The sequence below is a fragment of the Cherax quadricarinatus genome, chromosome 14 (assembly GCF_038502225.1).
Source record: "Cherax quadricarinatus isolate ZL_2023a chromosome 14, ASM3850222v1, whole genome shotgun sequence".
In the NCBI taxonomy this organism is placed as follows: domain Eukaryota; kingdom Metazoa; phylum Arthropoda; class Malacostraca; order Decapoda; family Parastacidae; genus Cherax; species Cherax quadricarinatus.
The window spans coordinates 11,629,480-11,648,385 of NC_091305.1; the positions used below are offsets into that span (position 1 = coordinate 11,629,480).

General features: G+C 38.8%; 1 protein-coding gene across 2 annotated transcripts in view; it reads left to right on the forward strand.

Moving 5' to 3' along the window:
* The window catches only part of LOC128698663 (MAM and LDL-receptor class A domain-containing protein 2-like), a 382,606-nt gene that overhangs the window by 53,667 nt on the left and 310,033 nt on the right, over window positions 1–18,906 (forward strand). For both annotated transcript variants that reach the window (XM_070084851.1, XM_070084850.1), the window contains exons 17-18: window positions 445–696; window positions 1,243–1,395. In XM_070084851.1, the coding sequence (XP_069940952.1) occupies window positions 445–696; window positions 1,243–1,395 (405 nt within the window). The remainder of the gene's footprint in view (window positions 1–444; window positions 697–1,242; window positions 1,396–18,906) is intronic.

Genomic DNA, 18,906 nt, shown 5'->3' on the forward strand with positions numbered 1-18,906 from the left:
AGTTGAGATCTAGGGTTTGTAGTAACAAGTTGCGCTTTTATAACCCTAAATATAAAATTATATTACAATGTAAATTGGCCATTTATCCATTACCCCAAGAATGACACTATAGCTCAACCAAGATGTAAAGTGAATGTTGCATGTCTTAGGTTAGGTTAAGTAAGGTTTGTCAGGAAACAGGACAAGTGCTTCCTGACGAGGGTCTTAGATTATGACCCGGCGTTGGAGCTTTTGGTCATGCGACCGAGGCTTTTCGCTGGCTTACCGGTCATAGTTATGACCATTTCTTTTACTTACTATATGTATGAAAATTAAAACGAGGCTTCAAGCCAAGACAGTGATATACTAAAACATTACATTTAATATTCTATGCATATTAGTTAGATGAATTGAGAATATATATGTTTACGATGCAGCATATTTTAACAGTTTATACCTCATTAGCCTACATTGCTGTGGACGACATTGAAGTGACTCCTGACTTTTGTAAAGGGGTGACTACTACCCCAAGCCCTTCTTCAACCCCTCCGCCTGATACACTGCTCACTTGTACCTTTGAGGCTAACTTACTCTGTGGCTGGAGTCAGTATATAAATGATGGTGGAGACTGGCAACTAGTTACTTCAGAAATGCTAGCTACAAGTTTATACGAAGATCTGGGCCCAGCAGTAGACCACACAACTCAGCTTTCTGGAGGCAAGTATAAATTATGATTTTCTCTCAAGATGAATCTTAGTGTTTTTCTTCTAGTTTATCTCACTGCTTTCATTAATTAAAACAATTTAAAGACGAACCGATGTTTTACACATGTGTATTAGTTAGTATAATAATTTAATAATAGAGAATTACCTTTAATCTACAGATTAAAACTAGAATATCAGCAGAGAAATATATAATAAATTTTCACAGTTTATACATCAAAAATTTACTTAAGCGGTTTAGTGTACAAGTGTGTAGCGCATAGGTAAGTTTCGTTTAATGATCCTTGTGTGGATGTTAAGTTATCTTTTTTTACGAATCTGAGATAACTTACAAGTCAGTCACTTGTCAATAGCTTGAGAATACACACTGTCTTGTGAAGTTTAAATGTCCTCTGCAAGCTTCAGTCTAGACTAAAACTTCCAATAATAAGAGTAGATTATATCTCTTATGTTAAATACACGTACATTGTACCATATATACATGTTGATGTTTTCCTTCAGTACATAATGCCATTTTACATGTTGATGTTTTCCTTCACAGGTCACTTTTTATTCGTTAGCTCCAGACTGGGGGTGAACATCGTCGCTAGGTTACGGTCAGAAGATATTCCACCAGACACACCCCATTGTTTCACTTTCTATTATTATATGCATGGCGCCGACCCTCCTGTTCTCAATATGTATTTAGCACAGAGTAAGTGAATGTTTTCTCTTCGTGTTTCTTATTACACGCTCTGATTCTTATTTAATTTGTTTAAATATCTATCAGTATTGTCAGAATAATTTTGAATTTTATATGTTTTAACGATTATTAAATTTAAAATTCTACAGCAATTATTGAGAGAAATGTTTGAAACTTTTAAGAGAATTACAGATTTGCAATAAATACACCCCCCAACACACGTGTATATATATATATATATATATATATATATATATATATATATATATATATATATATATATATATATATATATATATAAAGTCAGATTAAGTCGTAATAAACGACTTTCAACGAATAAACAGAAAGATAGACAGGAGGCTCCAAACGTGGTCCTGAGACTGACAGGCCCAGCGCTTAAATACCCTTTTGTACATGTTTACCTGGAGTTTACCTGGAGAGAGTTCCGGGGGTCAACGCCCCCGCGGCCCGGTCTGTGACCAGGCCTCCTGGTGGATCAGAGCCTGATCAACCAGGCTGTTACTGCTGGCTGCACGCAAACCAACGTACAAGCCACAGCCCGGCTGGTCAGGAACCGACTTTAGGTGCTTGTCCAGTGCCAGCTTGAAGACTGCCAGGGGTCTGTTGGTAATCCCCCTTATGTATGCTGGGAGGCAGTTGAACAGTCTCGGGCCCCTGACACTTATTGTATGGTCTCTTAACGTGCTAGTGACACCCCTGCTTTTCATTGGGGGGATGTTGCATCGTCTGCCAAGTCTTTTGCTTTCGTAGTGAGTGATTTTCGTGTGCAAGTTCGGTACTAGTCCCTCTAGGATTTTCCAGGTGTATATAATCATGTATCTCTCCCGCCTGCGTTCCAGGGAATACAGGTTTAGGAACCTCAAGCGCTCCCAGTAATTGAGGTGTTTTATCTCCGTTATGCGCGCCGTGAAGGTTGTGTACAGAAGTATTATTTCCGAATCTTCTCTATTAGAAAACAGATGGTTTTAACTAAAACCAAAATTTTTAAAGGGGTGGACCGGTAAGCCAGCGAAAGGCCTCGGTCAAATGACCAAAAGCTCCAATGGCGGGTCATCATCTAAGACCCGCGTCAAAAAACACTTGTCCTATTTCCAGACGAACCTTACCTAATGTAACTTTCTTATTAGAAGTCCTGTAGCCGAAGCGGTAGAACACTTATAAGGCCTGTCTCTCTCAGGACTATGGTTCAAGCCTCCCGTCCATAATTCTGCTTATATATATATATATATATATATATATATATATATATATATATATATATATATATATATATATATATATATATATATATATATATATATATATATGCAAAACAACCACTGTGAAAGAGTAATGAAATTCCAAGCGCTTTCGTGACTACTCACATTGTCAAGGAACTATGAAAGTAATACATCAATGGAAGGCAATTAAAGGGCTAAGACCACACCTCACAGTCAACTCCCACAACAAAGAAACACCTGGCGCGCGACAATACCGGACTCATAAGAAAAGAGGAACACTGCAGTAGGTCCGCTGGTCCAACTAGACGGGTCCTCACGACAACCCATTAACAAAATATTCTACCCAAGAAATAAGGCTTATTATTTGTCCAATGTATTATTAAACTCTAACCAAATTTTATTAATTATAAATGAATCTAATTTATATAAACCTAAGGAAATATTCATATTATTTTCAAAACTGCTTTTTATGAAACAAGATTCAATTATATTTCTGTCGACCATGGACTTGCTTAATACAACTTTCTCAACTTTTTGAAAATCAATTGGATGGTTAAAATCTCTCACGTGAATAAATAGAGCATTGGAATCTTGTTCAGTTCTAATGCTATACGTATTTATGTTGTTTTAATCTAAGTTCGAGACTTTTACCAGTTTGACCGTAATAAACTTTATCGCAAATTTTACAAGGAATCTTATTACCTGGAGTTTACCTGGAGAGAGTTCCGGGGGTCAACGCCCCCGCGGCCCGGTCTGTGACCATGCCTCCTGGTGGATCAGAGCCTGATCAACCAGGCTGTTACTGCTGGCTGCACGCAAACCAACGTACGAGCCACAGCCCGGCTGATCAGGAACCGACAATAGGTGCTTGTCCAGTGCACATCCGTCAGCATTTTGGGGGGAATTCTTATCAAAAGTTTTTTTACTGTATCAAGATTTTTAAATACAACTTTAATATTAAAAGTCTTAAGAAGAGAAGGCATATCAACCAAGTTTTCATGGTAAGGGAGAACCAACATATTTTTAGTTGAATAAGGTTGGTTGTCCCTTTTTGGGTTGTGAAAAGTATTTCTAGCAATTTTAAATGATTTATCAATTACATTTCTCGGGTATTTCAGATCAATGGCTATTTCATAAATTTTGGATATTTCTTCATCTATGAACTCTGGACTACAAATACGTAAAGCTCTCAAAAACATTGATGAGAAAACAGACAGTTTATATATATATATATATATATATATATATACATATATATATATACATATATATATATATATATATATATATAAGTAGTCGATTTTTCCACTGAGCGGTCTCTTCCGGTATAGGGCCTTCCACTGAGCGGTCTCCTCCGGTTTGGGCCTTCCTCTGGGAGGTCCCTTCCGGTTTGGGCCTTCCACTGAGCGAGGTAACCGGTCTAGGACCAGGAGCTGGAGGGTCACCTTTTCACACCTAGGTGTTACTTCCGGTTTTGACCATGACCTCGCCCTCGAGACTACCTCACCCTTGACCCCCCCAACCAATACCCCCGCCACGACCCCCCCTTCGCGACCTCCGCCGTCGCGCCGCCCGCGCGCCCGCGCGCCCGCCCGCGCGCCCCGCCCGCCCGCGCGCCCGCCCGCGCGCCCGCCCGCGCGCCCGCCCGCGCCTTCTGCTGCGCCTTCTGCAGCGTCGTCCGGATCGCCCCCGCGCCTCGAATTTTTTTCCGATTTTTTTCGAATTTTTTTTGAATTTCATTTTCTTATGCTCTCCATCTCCTCGGATCAAATTTTTGAGATTCCCCCTCTCACTTTCACCCCCATCCTCAAAATTTCTCGACAATACAATTTTTTTTGGATTCCCCCCTATGGGGTTTTCGAAATTCTCCATCTCCTCGGATCAAGTTTTTGGATTTCCCCCTATGGGGGTTTCGAAAGTCTCCATCTCCTCAGATCAAATTTTTAAGGTTCCCCCTCCCACTTTCACCCCCCAATCCCAAAAATTTCTCGATAATACCCTGACTCCATCTCCTCAGATCAAGTTTTTTGGATTCCCCCCTATGGGGTTTTCGAAATTCTCCAATTCCTCGGATCAAGGTTTTTTGGGTACCCCTCCTTTCACCCCCCATCCCCAAATTTTCTCGATAATACAAGTTTTGGATACTCCCCCCTATGGGGTTCTCAATATCAAAGTCTCCACTTCCTCGGATCCCCCTCCCACTTTCACCCCCCAACCCCAAAAAATTTCTCGACAATACCATGGGGTTTTGACTCCATCTCCTCGGATCAAGTTTTTTGGATTCCTCCCTATGGGGTTTTCGAAATTCTCCATCTCCTTGGATCAAGTTTTTTGGATTCCCCCCTATGGGGTTTTCGAAATTCCTCGGATCAAAGTTTTTGGAATCCCCCCTCTGGGGGTAAGCATTCAAAATAGACTCCTCCTATGGGGGCATGCTTACTACAGGTCTAATGAAGGGTGTTTACTCGGCGGTCAGTGACGTCAGTATTCCTCTCATTAAGTTAAATGAACTAAAAAGGACCGCGCACACAGGTTGAATCAGGTCGGTCCTTTTAGTTCATTCAAGATAATAAGGGAACATAGTAGTGACGTCACGCGCACACAGGCTGAATCTTGTCTACCCTTTTAGTTAATAAGGGGACACAGTACATCAGAAAGGCACATTTTTTCGTTAATACTCACAATTTCTTTACAACACAAGTCTAGACATATTTCATCTCAGGTCACTCCCCCCACGAAGTAACCTCCTCCCCACCCTCCCGAACCCTCACACTCCAACCAACACCTCACAATTTTCACTCATAACCCCCAATTTTTCTCGTTTTAACCCTTTTAGTTCATTAAAGTTAATAAGGGGACACATGCATCAGAAAGTCACCACATCGCTTACATCCACTTTCGTTAAATTCACTACTCACAATTTTACATATTACGAAGTTAAATACGCACTTTTACTTTGAACATCTTCAAAACACTCTCATAAATCATTTGAATACTCACAAAAAATACCTTTATACATTTCCAAACAACACTGAAATACTCCAAAAACATCATTCGAACACCCCCAAATCACCTCTGAATACTCCCAGAACACCTTCATAAGTACTCTTGCACATCATTTGAACACCTTCATAAGTACTCTCATAATCATTTGTACACCTTCAAAAAACACCTTTGAATACTCACATAAACACCCTTGAACACCTTCAAAACACCTTCAAATCACTCTCATAATCATTTGAACACACTCAAAACACCTTTGAATAACCTCAAAACACCTTTGAACACCTTCAAAACACCCTTGAACACCTTCAAAACACCCTTGAACACCTTCAAAAACAACATTTGAACACACTCAAAACACCTTTGAACATTTCCAAAACACTATTTGAGTACTCCCAAATAAGATTTGACATCTCTAATTTATCTGCACTTTCATTAAATTACAACTCATCCCCTCAGTCTCCAGACTAGGCATTTTCTCGTTTTTACCCTTTTAGTTCATTAAAGTTATTAAGGGGACACAATACATCAGAAAAAAAAGTCACAAAAACTAACTCAAACACTTTACTTTGAACACCCCCAAAAACACTCTCATAATCATTTGAATACTCACATGAACACCCTTGAACACATTCAAAACACCTTTGAATATCGTTTTTAAACTAATTTCATCACAACCCACTTATATCATCTTTTTTCGGTAACTCTAATTCGACTACACTACCCTCATCAATTACCAACAAATTTTACTCGTTTTAACCCTTTTAGTTCATTAAAGTTAATAAGGGGACACATCACTGTAACCAAGATTTTCACAAAAAAAAAAAAAACTCTATGTCACCTAACACACACGCACACACACCCCACAACACCCACAATTTTTCTCGTTTTAACCCTTTTAGTTCATTAAAGTTAATAAGGGGACACAGTACATCAGAAAGTCACAACAACAACATCCACAACCCACAATTTTTTCTCGTTTTAGGCCTTTTAGTTCATTTAAGTTAATAAGGGGGCACAGTACATCAGAAAAAGTCACAAAAACAACCCACTTATAACATCTTTTTTCGGTATCTCTAGTTCGACAACAACACCCACAACACCCACATCCCACAACACCCATGAACATTTCCAAAACACTATTTGAGTACTCCCAATTACACCACTGATTACTACTAAAACACCGCTGAATTCAATCAAAACACCCTTCAACACCTTCAAACACCCTTGAACACCTTCAAAACACTCTTGAACACTTTCAAAAACACCTTTGAACATTTCCAATCAACACTGAAACACTTCCAAAAAAAAAAAAACACAATTTGAGTACTCCCAATTACACCACTGAATACTACTAAAACACCGCTGAATTCAATCAAAACACCCTTCAACACCTTCAAAACACCTTTGAACACCTTTGAACATTTCCAAAACACTATTTGAGTACTCCCAATTACACCACTGATTACTACTAAAACACCGCTGAATTCAACCAAAACACCCTTCAACACCTTCAAAACACCTTTGAATAACCTCAAAACACCTTTGAACACCTTCAAAACACCCTTGAACACCCTTGATCACCTTCAAAAAAAACAACATTTGAACACACTCAAAACACCTTTGAATAACCTCAAAACACCTTTGAACACTTTCAAAAACACCATTTGAGTACTCCCAAATACACCACTGAATACTAAAACACCACTGAATACACTCAAAAACACCACCAAAATCACCATAAACTAAGATCAACACCCACATCCCACAACACCTACAACCCACAATTTTTTCTCGTTTTAACCCTTTTAGTTCATTAAAGTTAATAAGGGGACACAGTACATCAGAAAGTCACAACACCCACACCTCCCATTTTTTCTCGTTTTAACCCTTTTAGTTCATTAAAGTTAATAAGGGGACACACTACATCAGAAAAAGTCTCATCAACAACCCACTTATAACGTCTTTTCGGCATCTCTAGTTCGACAACAACACCCACATCCCACAACACCCACATCCCACATCCCACACACACACACCCTAACCTAGCCTAACCTAACCTAACTTATCCTAACCTAACCTAACCTAACCTAACCTAACCTAACCTAACCTAACTTATCCTAACCTAGCCTAACCTTAACCTAACCTAACCTTACCTAACCTAACCTAGCCTAACCTAACCTAGCCTAACCTAACCTAACCCTAACTTAACCTAACCTAACCTAACCGAACCTAACCTAACCTAACCTAACCTAACCTAACCTAACCTAACCGAACCTAACCTAACCTAGCCTAACCTAGCCTACCTTAACCAAACCTAACCTAACCTAGCCGAACCTAACCTTACCTAACATAACCTAACCTAACCTTACCTAACATAACCTAACCTAACCTTACCACTTAACCCAACCTAACCTTACCGAACCTACCCTAACCTAACTTAACCTAACCTAACCTAACCTAACCTAACCTTACCTAACACAACCTAACCTAACCTTACCTAACCTAACCTAACCTAACCGAACCTAACCTAACCTAACCTTACCTAACATAACCTAGCCTAACCTAACCGAACCTACCCTAACCTAACTTAACCTAACCTAACCTATCCTAACCTTACCAAACTTATCCTAACCTAACCTAACCTAACCTTACCTAACATAACCTAACCTAACCTATCTTAACCTAACCCAACCTAGCCGAACCTATCCTAACCTAACCTAAAATATATTGGAACACCCCCAAAATACATTAGAGTACTCCAGAATTACTTTGAACGACTCCATTTTGGATATTTCCAAATTAGTTTTGAAAACTTTACCGTAAAATCGAACATTATTTTCTTGTGGGTAAACACACTCAATGGTAGAAATATTTACTCGATTTCCGAATAGAAGCACTGTCCTCGCTCTGAGTGTCTCATTGTGGGTCACCCCCTCCCCCAACACATGGTGTAATGCGCTTCACACCTAAGGTAGATTTAAGATAATCATCGCCTTACCGAACACCGGCGTCAACTCAGGACAGACAGGCGCCATGAAATGCGGGTAACATCCAAGGTAGAAAATCATCTCTTTCCAGACCAACTGTCTATCCTAACCTAACCTAACCTAACCTAACTTATCCTAATCTAACCTATCCTAACCTAACCTAACCTAACCTTACCTAACTCCATTAAACACCTCGAATACTACCTAACTTAACCTAACCTAACCTTACCTAACCTACTGAACCTAACCTAACCTAACCTAAATCAAACACCTCTATCCTAACCTAACCTAACCTTACCTAACCTAACTCCATCAAATACCTCGAATACTACCTAACTTAACCTTAACCTAACCTTACCTAACCTACCGAACCTAACCTAACCTAACCTAACCTATCCTAACCTAACCTAACCTAACCTAACCTAACTTATCCTAATCTAACCTATCCTCACCTAACCTAACCTAACCTAACCTAACCTTACCTAACCTAACCTAACTCACTCACAAACACCTTTGAACATTTCCAAACAACACTGAAGCACTTCCAAAATATCATTTTGATTACTCTCAAATAAGATTTGACAGCTCTAATTTATCTACACTTACACATTTCATTAAATTACAACTCATCCCCCCAAACTCCTCCCTCATTCTCCAGACTTTACAACATTAGCACAAAAAAAAACTAACTCATACACTTATGACATGAGACATTACCATATCTAACACACTGACTAACTTTGAACCATCTCTGAACACCACTGATCTTCTTCAAAAATACTCTGCACATCATTTGAACACCTTCAAAAAACACCATCAAACACCTCCGAATACTCCCAAAAAAACACTACTGATTACTACCAAATCACCACTGATTACTACCAAATCACCGTCAAAATCACCAGAAACTAAGTTTAACATCAGCATCTAACATCCTTTTTATAGAAATCCCCTCAAATCACTATAACCAAGAACTCCCTCCCCATTTGGCGCATAAAAAAAAAAAAAAAAAAGCATGAACACAAACCTAATACACAAACACTTAGTACATGATCACCATCAACTGAAAAACATATCTTGTACACACACACATAATCTAAGACAACCACCAACTACATTCACCCATGTTCACTTACCTCAAAATCACTAATATCACAAAAAAACAATCATTTTTATAAACATTTCACACACACACAAAAAAAAATCATATTTGTCAATATCTAAGCGCACTCACCTCACTACCACCAACACACGATGTCTCACCTCACAGGACCGACGAGCTCACCTCCAGTGACGTCACACTCCCATTGTGTTACTTGGTGGTTGGTAACATCACACCTAACCCCCTTGTTTCAACCTGTTGTACCCTACATTATCTAAGAACACTATATCCAAGACGATTACCAGATTTTATGATCCCCAACACCAAGATCACAGAAAAACACACATTTTTATAATTATTCACACAAAAATCACGATCACCAATTCCATATCATGTTTACCGTCATCTATCAACACTAATCACCAAGATCACCAAAAAATCTAAGATCATGCATCTCAAAACTACTATGATCACTGAAAACACTTATTTTTAAACATTCGCACAAAAATAAGACATACACAAAAATACCACAACACTTCCACCAACATCTATAACATAACATGAGCACTATAACATATCACTATCACAAAAAAAATAATACACAGACACCCACATAATATACATTTCAATTGCAAATTTAAGACATGAGACATACACACCAAATCTAAGACATTCACCTCCAACTAAGACATACACATCACCCCTAAAACTTCCTTCCTTATTCATTCCGTATATCTCCTAGAGCTGTTTTTAACCCCGACGGATCCATCACGTCGTAGGAGTCAGAGTGTAGTAGGTGGTGTTGGAGTGGTGATGGTTCCTCTGGCTCCTACGTCGTGATGGATCCGTCGGGGTTAAAACAGCTCTAGGAGATATACGGAATGAATAAGGAAGGAAGTTTTAGGGGTGATGTGTATGTCTTAGTTGGAGGTGAATGTCTTAGATTTGGTGTGTATGTCTCATGTCTTAAATTTGCAATTGAAATGTATATTATGTGGGTGTCTGTGTATTATTTTTTTTGTGATAGTGATATGTTATAGTGCTCATGTTATGTTATAGATGTTGGTGGAAGTGTTGTGGTATTTTTGTGTATGTCTTATTTTTGTGCGAATGTTTAAAAATAAGTGTTTTCAGTGATCATAGTAGTTTTGAGATGCATGATCTTAGATTTTTTGGTGATCTTGGTGATTAGTGTTGATAGATGACGGTAAACATGATATGGAATTGGTGATCGTGATTTTTGTGTGAATAATTATAAAAATGTGTGTTTTTCTGTGATCTTGGTGTTGGGGATCATAAAATCTGGTAATCGTCTTGGATATAGTGTTCTTAGATAATGTAGGGTACAACAGGTTGAAACAAGGGGGTTAGGTGTGATGTTACCAACCACCAAGTAACACAATGGGAGTGTGACGTCACTGGAGGTGAGCTCGTCGGTCCTGTGAGGTGAGACATCGTGTGTTGGTGGTAGTGAGGTGAGTGCGCTTAGATATTGACAAATATGATTTTTTTTTGTGTGTGTGTGAAATGTTTATAAAAATGATTGTTTTTTTGTGATATTAGTGATTTTGAGGTAAGTGAACATGGGTGAATGTAGTTGGTGGTTGTCTTAGATTATGTGTGTGTGTACAAGATATGTTTTTCAGTTGATGGTGATCATGTACTAAGTGTTTGTGTATTAGGTTTGTGTTCATGCTTTTTTTTTTTTTTTTTATGCGCCAAATGGGGAGGGAGTTCTTGGTTATAGTGATTTGAGGGGATTTCTATAAAAAGGATGTTAGATGCTGATGTTAAACTTAGTTTCTGGTGATTTTGACGGTGATTTGGTAGTAATCAGTGGTGATTTGGTAGTAATCAGTAGTGTTTTTTTGGGAGTATTCGGAGGTGTTTGATGGTGTTTTTTGAAGGTGTTCAAATGATGTGCAGAGTATTTTTGAAGAAGATCAGTGGTGTTCAGAGATGGTTCAAAGTTAGTCAGTGTGTTAGATATGGTAATGTCTCATGTCATAAGTGTATGAGTTAGTTTTTTTTTGTGCTAATGTTGTAAAGTCTGGAGAATGAGGGAGGAGTTTGGGGGGATGAGTTGTAATTTAATGAAATGTGTAAGTGTAGATAAATTAGAGCTGTCAAATCTTATTTGAGAGTAATCAAAATGATATTTTGGAAGTGCTTCAGTGTTGTTTGGAAATGTTCAAAGGTGTTTGTGAGTGAGTTAGGTTAGGTTAGGTAAGGTTAGGTTAGGTTAGGTTAGGTTAGGTGAGGATAGGTTAGATTAGGATAAGTTAGGTTAGGTTAGGTTAGGTTAGGTTAGGATAGGTTAGGTTAGGTTAGGTTAGGTTCGGTAGGTTAGGTAAGGTTAGGTTAAGGTTAAGTTAGGTAGTATTCGAGGTATTTGATGGAGTTAGGTTAGGTAAGGTTAGGTTAGGTTAGGATAGAGGTGTTTGATTTAGGTTAGGTTAGGTTAGGTTCAGTAGGTTAGGTAAGGTTAGGTTAGGTTAAGTTAGGTAGTATTCGAGGTGTTTAATGGAGTTAGGTAAGGTTAGGTTAGGTTAGGTTAGGATAGGTTAGATTAGGATAAGTTAGGTTAGGTTAGGTTAGGTTAGGATAGACAGTTGGTCTGGAAAGAGATGATTTTCTACCTTGGATGTTACCCGCATTTCATGGCGCCTGTCTGTCCTGAGTTGACGCCGGTGTTCGGTAAGGCGATGATTATCTTAAATCTACCTTAGGTGTGAAGCGCATTACACCATGTGTTGGGGGAGGGGGTGACCCACAATGAGACACTCAGAGCGAGGACAGTGCTTCTATTCGGAAATCGAGTAAATATTTCTACCATTGAGTGTGTTTACCCACAAGAAAATAATGTTCGATTTTACGGTAAAGTTTTCAAAACTAATTTGGAAATATCCAAAATGGAGTCGTTCAAAGTAATTCTGGAGTACTCTAATGTATTTTGGGGGTGTTCCAATATATTTTAGGTTAGGTTAGGATAGGTTCGGCTAGGTTGGGTTAGGTTAAGATAGGTTAGGTTAGGTTATGTTAGGTAAGGTTAGGTTAGGTTAGGTTAGGATAAGTTTGGTAAGGTTAGGATAGGTTAGGTTAGGTTAAGTTAGGTTAGGGTAGGTTCGGTTAGGTTAGGCTAGGTTATGTTAGGTAAGGTTAGGTTAGGTTAGGTTCGGTTAGGTTAGGTTAGGTTAGGTAAGGTTAGGTTAGGTTGTGTTAGGTAAGGTTAGGTTAGGTTAGGTTAGGTTAGGTTAAGTTAGGTTAGGGTAGGTTCGGTAAGGTTAGGTTGGGTTAAGTGGTAAGGTTAGGTTAGGTTATGTTAGGTAAGGTTAGGTTAGGTTATGTTAGGTAAGGTTAGGTTCGGCTAGGTTAGGTTAGGTTTGGTTAAGGTAGGCTAGGTTAGGCTAGGTTAGGTTAGGTTCGGTTAGGTTAGGTTAGGTTAGGTTAGGTTAGGTTAGGTTAGGTTCGGTTAGGTTAGGTTAGGTTAAGTTAGGTTAGGTTAGGTTAGGCTAGGTTAGGTTAGGCTAGGTTAGGTTAGGTAAGGTTAGGTTAGGTTAAGGTTAGGCTAGGTTAGGATAAGTTAGGTTAGGTTAGGTTAGGTTAGGTTAGGTTAGGTTAGGTTAGGATAAGTTAGGTTAGGTTAGGCTAGGTTAGGGTGTGTGTGTGTGGGATGTGGGATGTGGGTGTTGTGGGATGTGGGTGTTGTTGTCGAACTAGAGATGCCGAAAAGACGTTATAAGTGGGTTGTTGATGAGACTTTTTCTGATGTAGTGTGTCCCCTTATTAACTTTAATGAACTAAAAGGGTTAAAACGAGAAAAAATGGGAGGTGTGGGTGTTGTGACTTTCTGATGTACTGTGTCCCCTTATTAACTTTAATGAACTAAAAGGGTTAAAACGAGAAAAAATTGTGGGTTGTAGGTGTTGTGGGATGTGGGTGTTGATCTTAGTTTATGGTGATTTTGGTGGTGTTTTTGAGTGTATTCAGTGGTGTTTTAGTATTCAGTGGTGTATTTGGGAGTACTCAAATGGTGTTTTTGAAAGTGTTCAAAGGTGTTTTGAGGTTATTCAAAGGTGTTTTGAGTGTGTTCAAATGTTGTTTTTTTTGAAGGTGATCAAGGGTGTTCAAGGGTGTTTTGAAGGTGTTCAAAGGTGTTTTGAGGTTATTCAAAGGTGTTTTGAAGGTGTTGAAGGGTGTTTTGGTTGAATTCAGCGGTGTTTTAGTAGTAATCAGTGGTGTAATTGGGAGTACTCAAATAGTGTTTTGGAAATGTTCAAAGGTGTTCAAAGGTGTTTTGAAGGTGTTGAAGGGTGTTTTGATTGAATTCAGCGGTGTTTTAGTAGTATTCAGTGGTGTAATTGGGAGTACTCAAATTGTGTTTTTTTTTTTTTGGAAGTGTTTCAGTGTTGATTGGAAATGTTCAAAGGTGTTTTTGAAAGTGTTCAAGAGTGTTTTGAAGGTGTTCAAGGGTGTTTGAAGGTGTTGAAGGGTGTTTTGATTGAATTCAGCGGTGTTTTAGTAGTAATCAGTGGTGTAATTGGGAGTACTCAAATAGTGTTTTGGAAATGTTCATGGGTGTTGTGGGATGTGGGTGTTGTGGGTGTTGTTGTCGAACTAGAGATACCGAAAAAAGATGTTATAAGTGGGTTGTTTTTGTGACTTTTTCTGATGTACTGTGCCCCCTTATTAACTTAAATGAACTAAAAGGCCTAAAACGAGAAAAAATTGTGGGTTGTGGATGTTGTTGTTGTGACTTTCTGATGTACTGTGTCCCCTTATTAACTTTAATGAACTAAAAGGGTTAAAACGAGAAAAATTGTGGGTGTTGTGGGGTGTGTGTGCGTGTGTGTTAGGTGACATAGAGTTTTTTTTTTTTTGTGAAAATCTTGGTTACAGTGATGTGTCCCCTTATTAACTTTAATGAACTAAAAGGGTTAAAACGAGTAAAATTTGTTGGTAATTGATGAGGGTAGTGTAGTCGAATTAGAGTTACCGAAAAAAGATGATATAAGTGGGTTGTGATGAAATTAGTTTAAAAACGATATTCAAAGGTGTTTTGAATGTGTTCAAGGGTGTTCATGTGAGTATTCAAATGATTATGAGAGTGTTTTTGGGGGTGTTCAAAGTAAAGTGTTTGAGTTAGTTTTTGTGACTTTTTTTTCTGATGTATTGTGTCCCCTTAATAACTTTAATGAACTAAAAGGGTAAAAACGAGAAAATGCCTAGTCTGGAGACTGAGGGGATGAGTTGTAATTTAATGAAAGTGCAGATAAATTAGAGATGTCAAATCTTATTTGGGAGTACTCAAATAGTGTTTTGGAAATGTTCAAAGGTGTTTTGAGTGTGTTCAAATGTTGTTTTTGAAGGTGTTCAAGGGTGTTTTGAAGGTGTTCAAGGGTGTTTTGAAGGTGTTCAAAGGTGTTTTGAGGTTATTCAAAGGTGTTTTGAGTGTGTTCAAATGATTATGAGAGTGATTTGAAGGTGTTTTGAAGGTGTTCAAGGGTGTTTATGTGAGTATTCAAAGGTGTTTTTTGAAGGTGTACAAATGATTATGAGAGTACTTATGAAGGTGTTCAAATGATGTGCAAGAGTACTTATGAAGGTGTTCTGGGAGTATTCAGAGGTGATTTGGGGGTGTTCGAATGATGTTTTTGGAGTATTTCAGTGTTGTTTGGAAATGTATAAAGGTATTTTTTGTGAGTATTCAAATGATTTATGAGAGTGTTTTGAAGATGTTCAAAGTAAAAGTGCGTATTTAACTTCGTAATATGTAAAATTGTGAGTAGTGAATTTAACGAAAGTGGATGTAAGCGATGTGGTGACTTTCTGATGCATGTGTCCCCTTATTAACTTTAATGAACTAAAAGGGTTAAAACGAGAAAAATTGGGGGTTATGAGTGAAAATTGTGATGGAGTGTGAGGGTTCGGGAGGGTGGGGAGGAGGTTACTTCGTGGGGGGAGTGACCTGAGATGAAATATGTCTAGACTTGTGTTGTAAAGAAATTGTGAGTATTAACGAAAAAATGTGGATGTACTGTGTCCCCTTATTAACTAAAAGGGTAGACAAGATTCAGCCTGTGTGCGCGTGACGTCACTACTATGTTCCCTTATTATCTTGAATGAACTAAAAGGACCGACCTGATTCAACCTGTGTGCGCGGTCCTTTTTAGTTCATTTAACTTAATGAGAGGAATACTGACGTCACTGACCGCCGAGTAAACACCCTTCATTAGACCTGTAGTAAGCATGCCCCCATAGGAGGAGTCTATTTTGAATGCTTACCCCCAGAGGGGGGATTCCAAAAACTTTGATCCGAGGAATTTCGAAAACCCCATAGGGGGGAATCCAAAAAAACTTGATCCAAGGAGATGGAGAATTTCGAAAACCCCATAGGGAGGAATCCAAAAAACTTGATCCGAGGAGATGGAGTCTTGGTATTGTCGAGAAATTTTTTGGGGTTGGGGGGTGAAAGTGGGAGGGGGATCCGAGGAAGTGGAGACTTTGATATTGAGAACCCCATAGGGGGGAGTATCCAAAACTTGTATTATCGAGAAAATTTGGGGATGGGGGGTGAAAGGAGGGGTACCCAAAAAACCTTGATCCGAGGAATTGGAGAATTTCGAAAACCCCATAGGGGGGAATCCAAAAAACTTGATCTGAGGAGATGGAGTCAGGGTATTGTCGAGAAATTTTTGGGATTGGGGGGTGAAAGTGGGAGGGGGAACCTTAAAAATTTGATCTGAGGAGATGGAGACTTTCGAAACCCCCATAGGGGGAAATCCAAAAACTTGATCCGAGGAGATGGAGAATTTCGAAAACCCCATAGGGGGGAATTTGTATTGTCGAGAAATTTTGAGGATGGGGGTGAGAGTGAGAGGGGGAATCTCAAAAATTTGATCCGAGGAGATGGAGAGCATAAGAAAATGAAATTCAAAAAAAATTCGGAAAAAAATCGGAAAAAAAAATTCGAGGCGCGGGGGCGATCCGGACGACGCTGCAGAAGGCGCAGCAGAAGGCGCGGGCGGGCGCGCGGGCGGGCGCGCGGGCGGGCGCGCGGGCGGGCGGGGCGCGCGGGCGGGCGCGCGGGCGCGCGGGCGGCGCGACGGCGGAGGTCGCGAAGGGGGGGGGGGGGTCGTGGGCGGGGGTATTGGTTGGGGGGGTCAAGGGTGAGGTAGTCTCGAGGGCGAGGTCATGGTCAAAACCGGAAGTAACACCTAGGTGTGAAAAGGTGACCCTCCAGCTCCTGGTCCTAGACCGGTTACCTCGCTCAGTGGAAGGCCCAAACCGGAAGGGACCTCCCAGAGGAAGGCCCAAACCGGAGGAGACCGCTCAGTGGAAGGCCCTATACCGGAAGAGACCGCTCAGTGGAAAAATCGACTACTTATATATATATATATATATATATATATGTCGTGCCGAATAGGAAGAACTTGCGATCTTGGCTTAAATAGCAACGCTCATCTTGCCATATAGGACAAGTGAAAATTTGTGTATGCAATAATTTCGCCAAAATAATTCTGAACCTAACGAAAAAAATATATTTCACTGTGTTTGTTTAGTATTAAATTATTGTAAACAAACCTAAAATATATTTAGTTGGGTTAGGCTAAAATAAATTGCGCTTGTTATAATAAGGTTAGGTAAGTTTTCTAAGTTCCTTTTGGTGCAAAATTAAAATTTTTTACATCAACATTAATGAAAAAAATATATCTTTAAACGTATAAGAGAAAATTTTAGAAAGGACTTAATTTTAAATGAGTTCTTGCTAATTGACCAGTTTTACATTTTCGGCACGACATATATATATATATATATATATATATATATATATATATATATATATATATATATATATATATATATATATATATATATATATATATATATATATATATATATATATATATATATATATATATATATATATATATATATATATATATATATATATATATATACAGATATATATAGATAGATATATAGATATACGTATATTGTGGTAATAGGTTGGTAGACAGCAACCTCCCATAGAGGTACTATCGTACTGCCAAGTGACTAAAACGGAAGCCTGTATTTGTTTTACATGATGGTAGGATTGCTGGTGTCTCTTTTCTGTCTCATAAACATGCAAGATATCAGGTGTATCTTGCTACTTCTACTTACCCTTAGGTCACACTTCACATGCATTTTCACGCTTATGTATAAACACTCATCTGAGTTTTCTTTGATTTTATCTTAATAGTTCTTGTTCTTATTACTTTTCCTGTCATATCCATGGGGAAGTGGAATAAGAATCTTTCCTCCAAAAGCCATGCGTGTTGTAAAAGTCAACTAAAATGCCGGGAACAATGGGCTAATAACCCCATTTCCCATATAGCCTACTAACAGGAAAAAGAAGAAAACCGTCCAAGTGAGATGTTTGATTGTGCGTGGCTGTAGTGCGAATGATAAGAAATAGGTGATTGTGTATGTTATGAATGAAAAGAAGCTGGATGTCCTGGCTCTAAGTGAAACAAAGCTGAAGGGGGTAGGAGAGTTTCAGTGGGGAGAAATAAATGGGGTTAGGGCAGAGGTTTCTAATAGAGTTAGAGCTAAGGAAGGAGTAGCAATAATGTTGAAGGATAAGTTATGGCAAGAAAAGAAGGAATATAAATGTATAAATTCAAGGATTATGTGAAGTAAAACAAGGGTTGGATGTGAAAAGTGGGTTATAGTAAGTATTCATGCACCTGGAGAAGAGAGAAGTGCAGAGGAGAGATATTTTAGGAAATATTAAGTGCGTGGGGAGTTTTGAACTAAGTCAGAGAGTACTTGTGGTTGGGGATCTCAATGTTAAAGTGGGTAAAAATGTAGAGGGAGTAGTAGGTAAATTTGAGGTGCCAGGGGTAAATGAAAATGGGGAGCCTTTAACTGAACTATGTGTAGAGAGAGGTTTGGTAATAAGTGATACATATTTTATGAAAAGGAGGATAAGTATACAAGATATGATATAGCACTTAATGAAAGTAGTTTGTTAGATTATATACTGGTGGATAAAAGGTTGATGGGTAGGCTTCAGGATGTACATGTTTATACAGGGGCAACGGATATATTGGATCATTATTTAATTGTAGCTTCAGTTAGAGTAAGAGGTAGATGGGAGAAAAGAAAAATGGCAGCAGTAGGTAAGAGAGGTGAAAGTTTA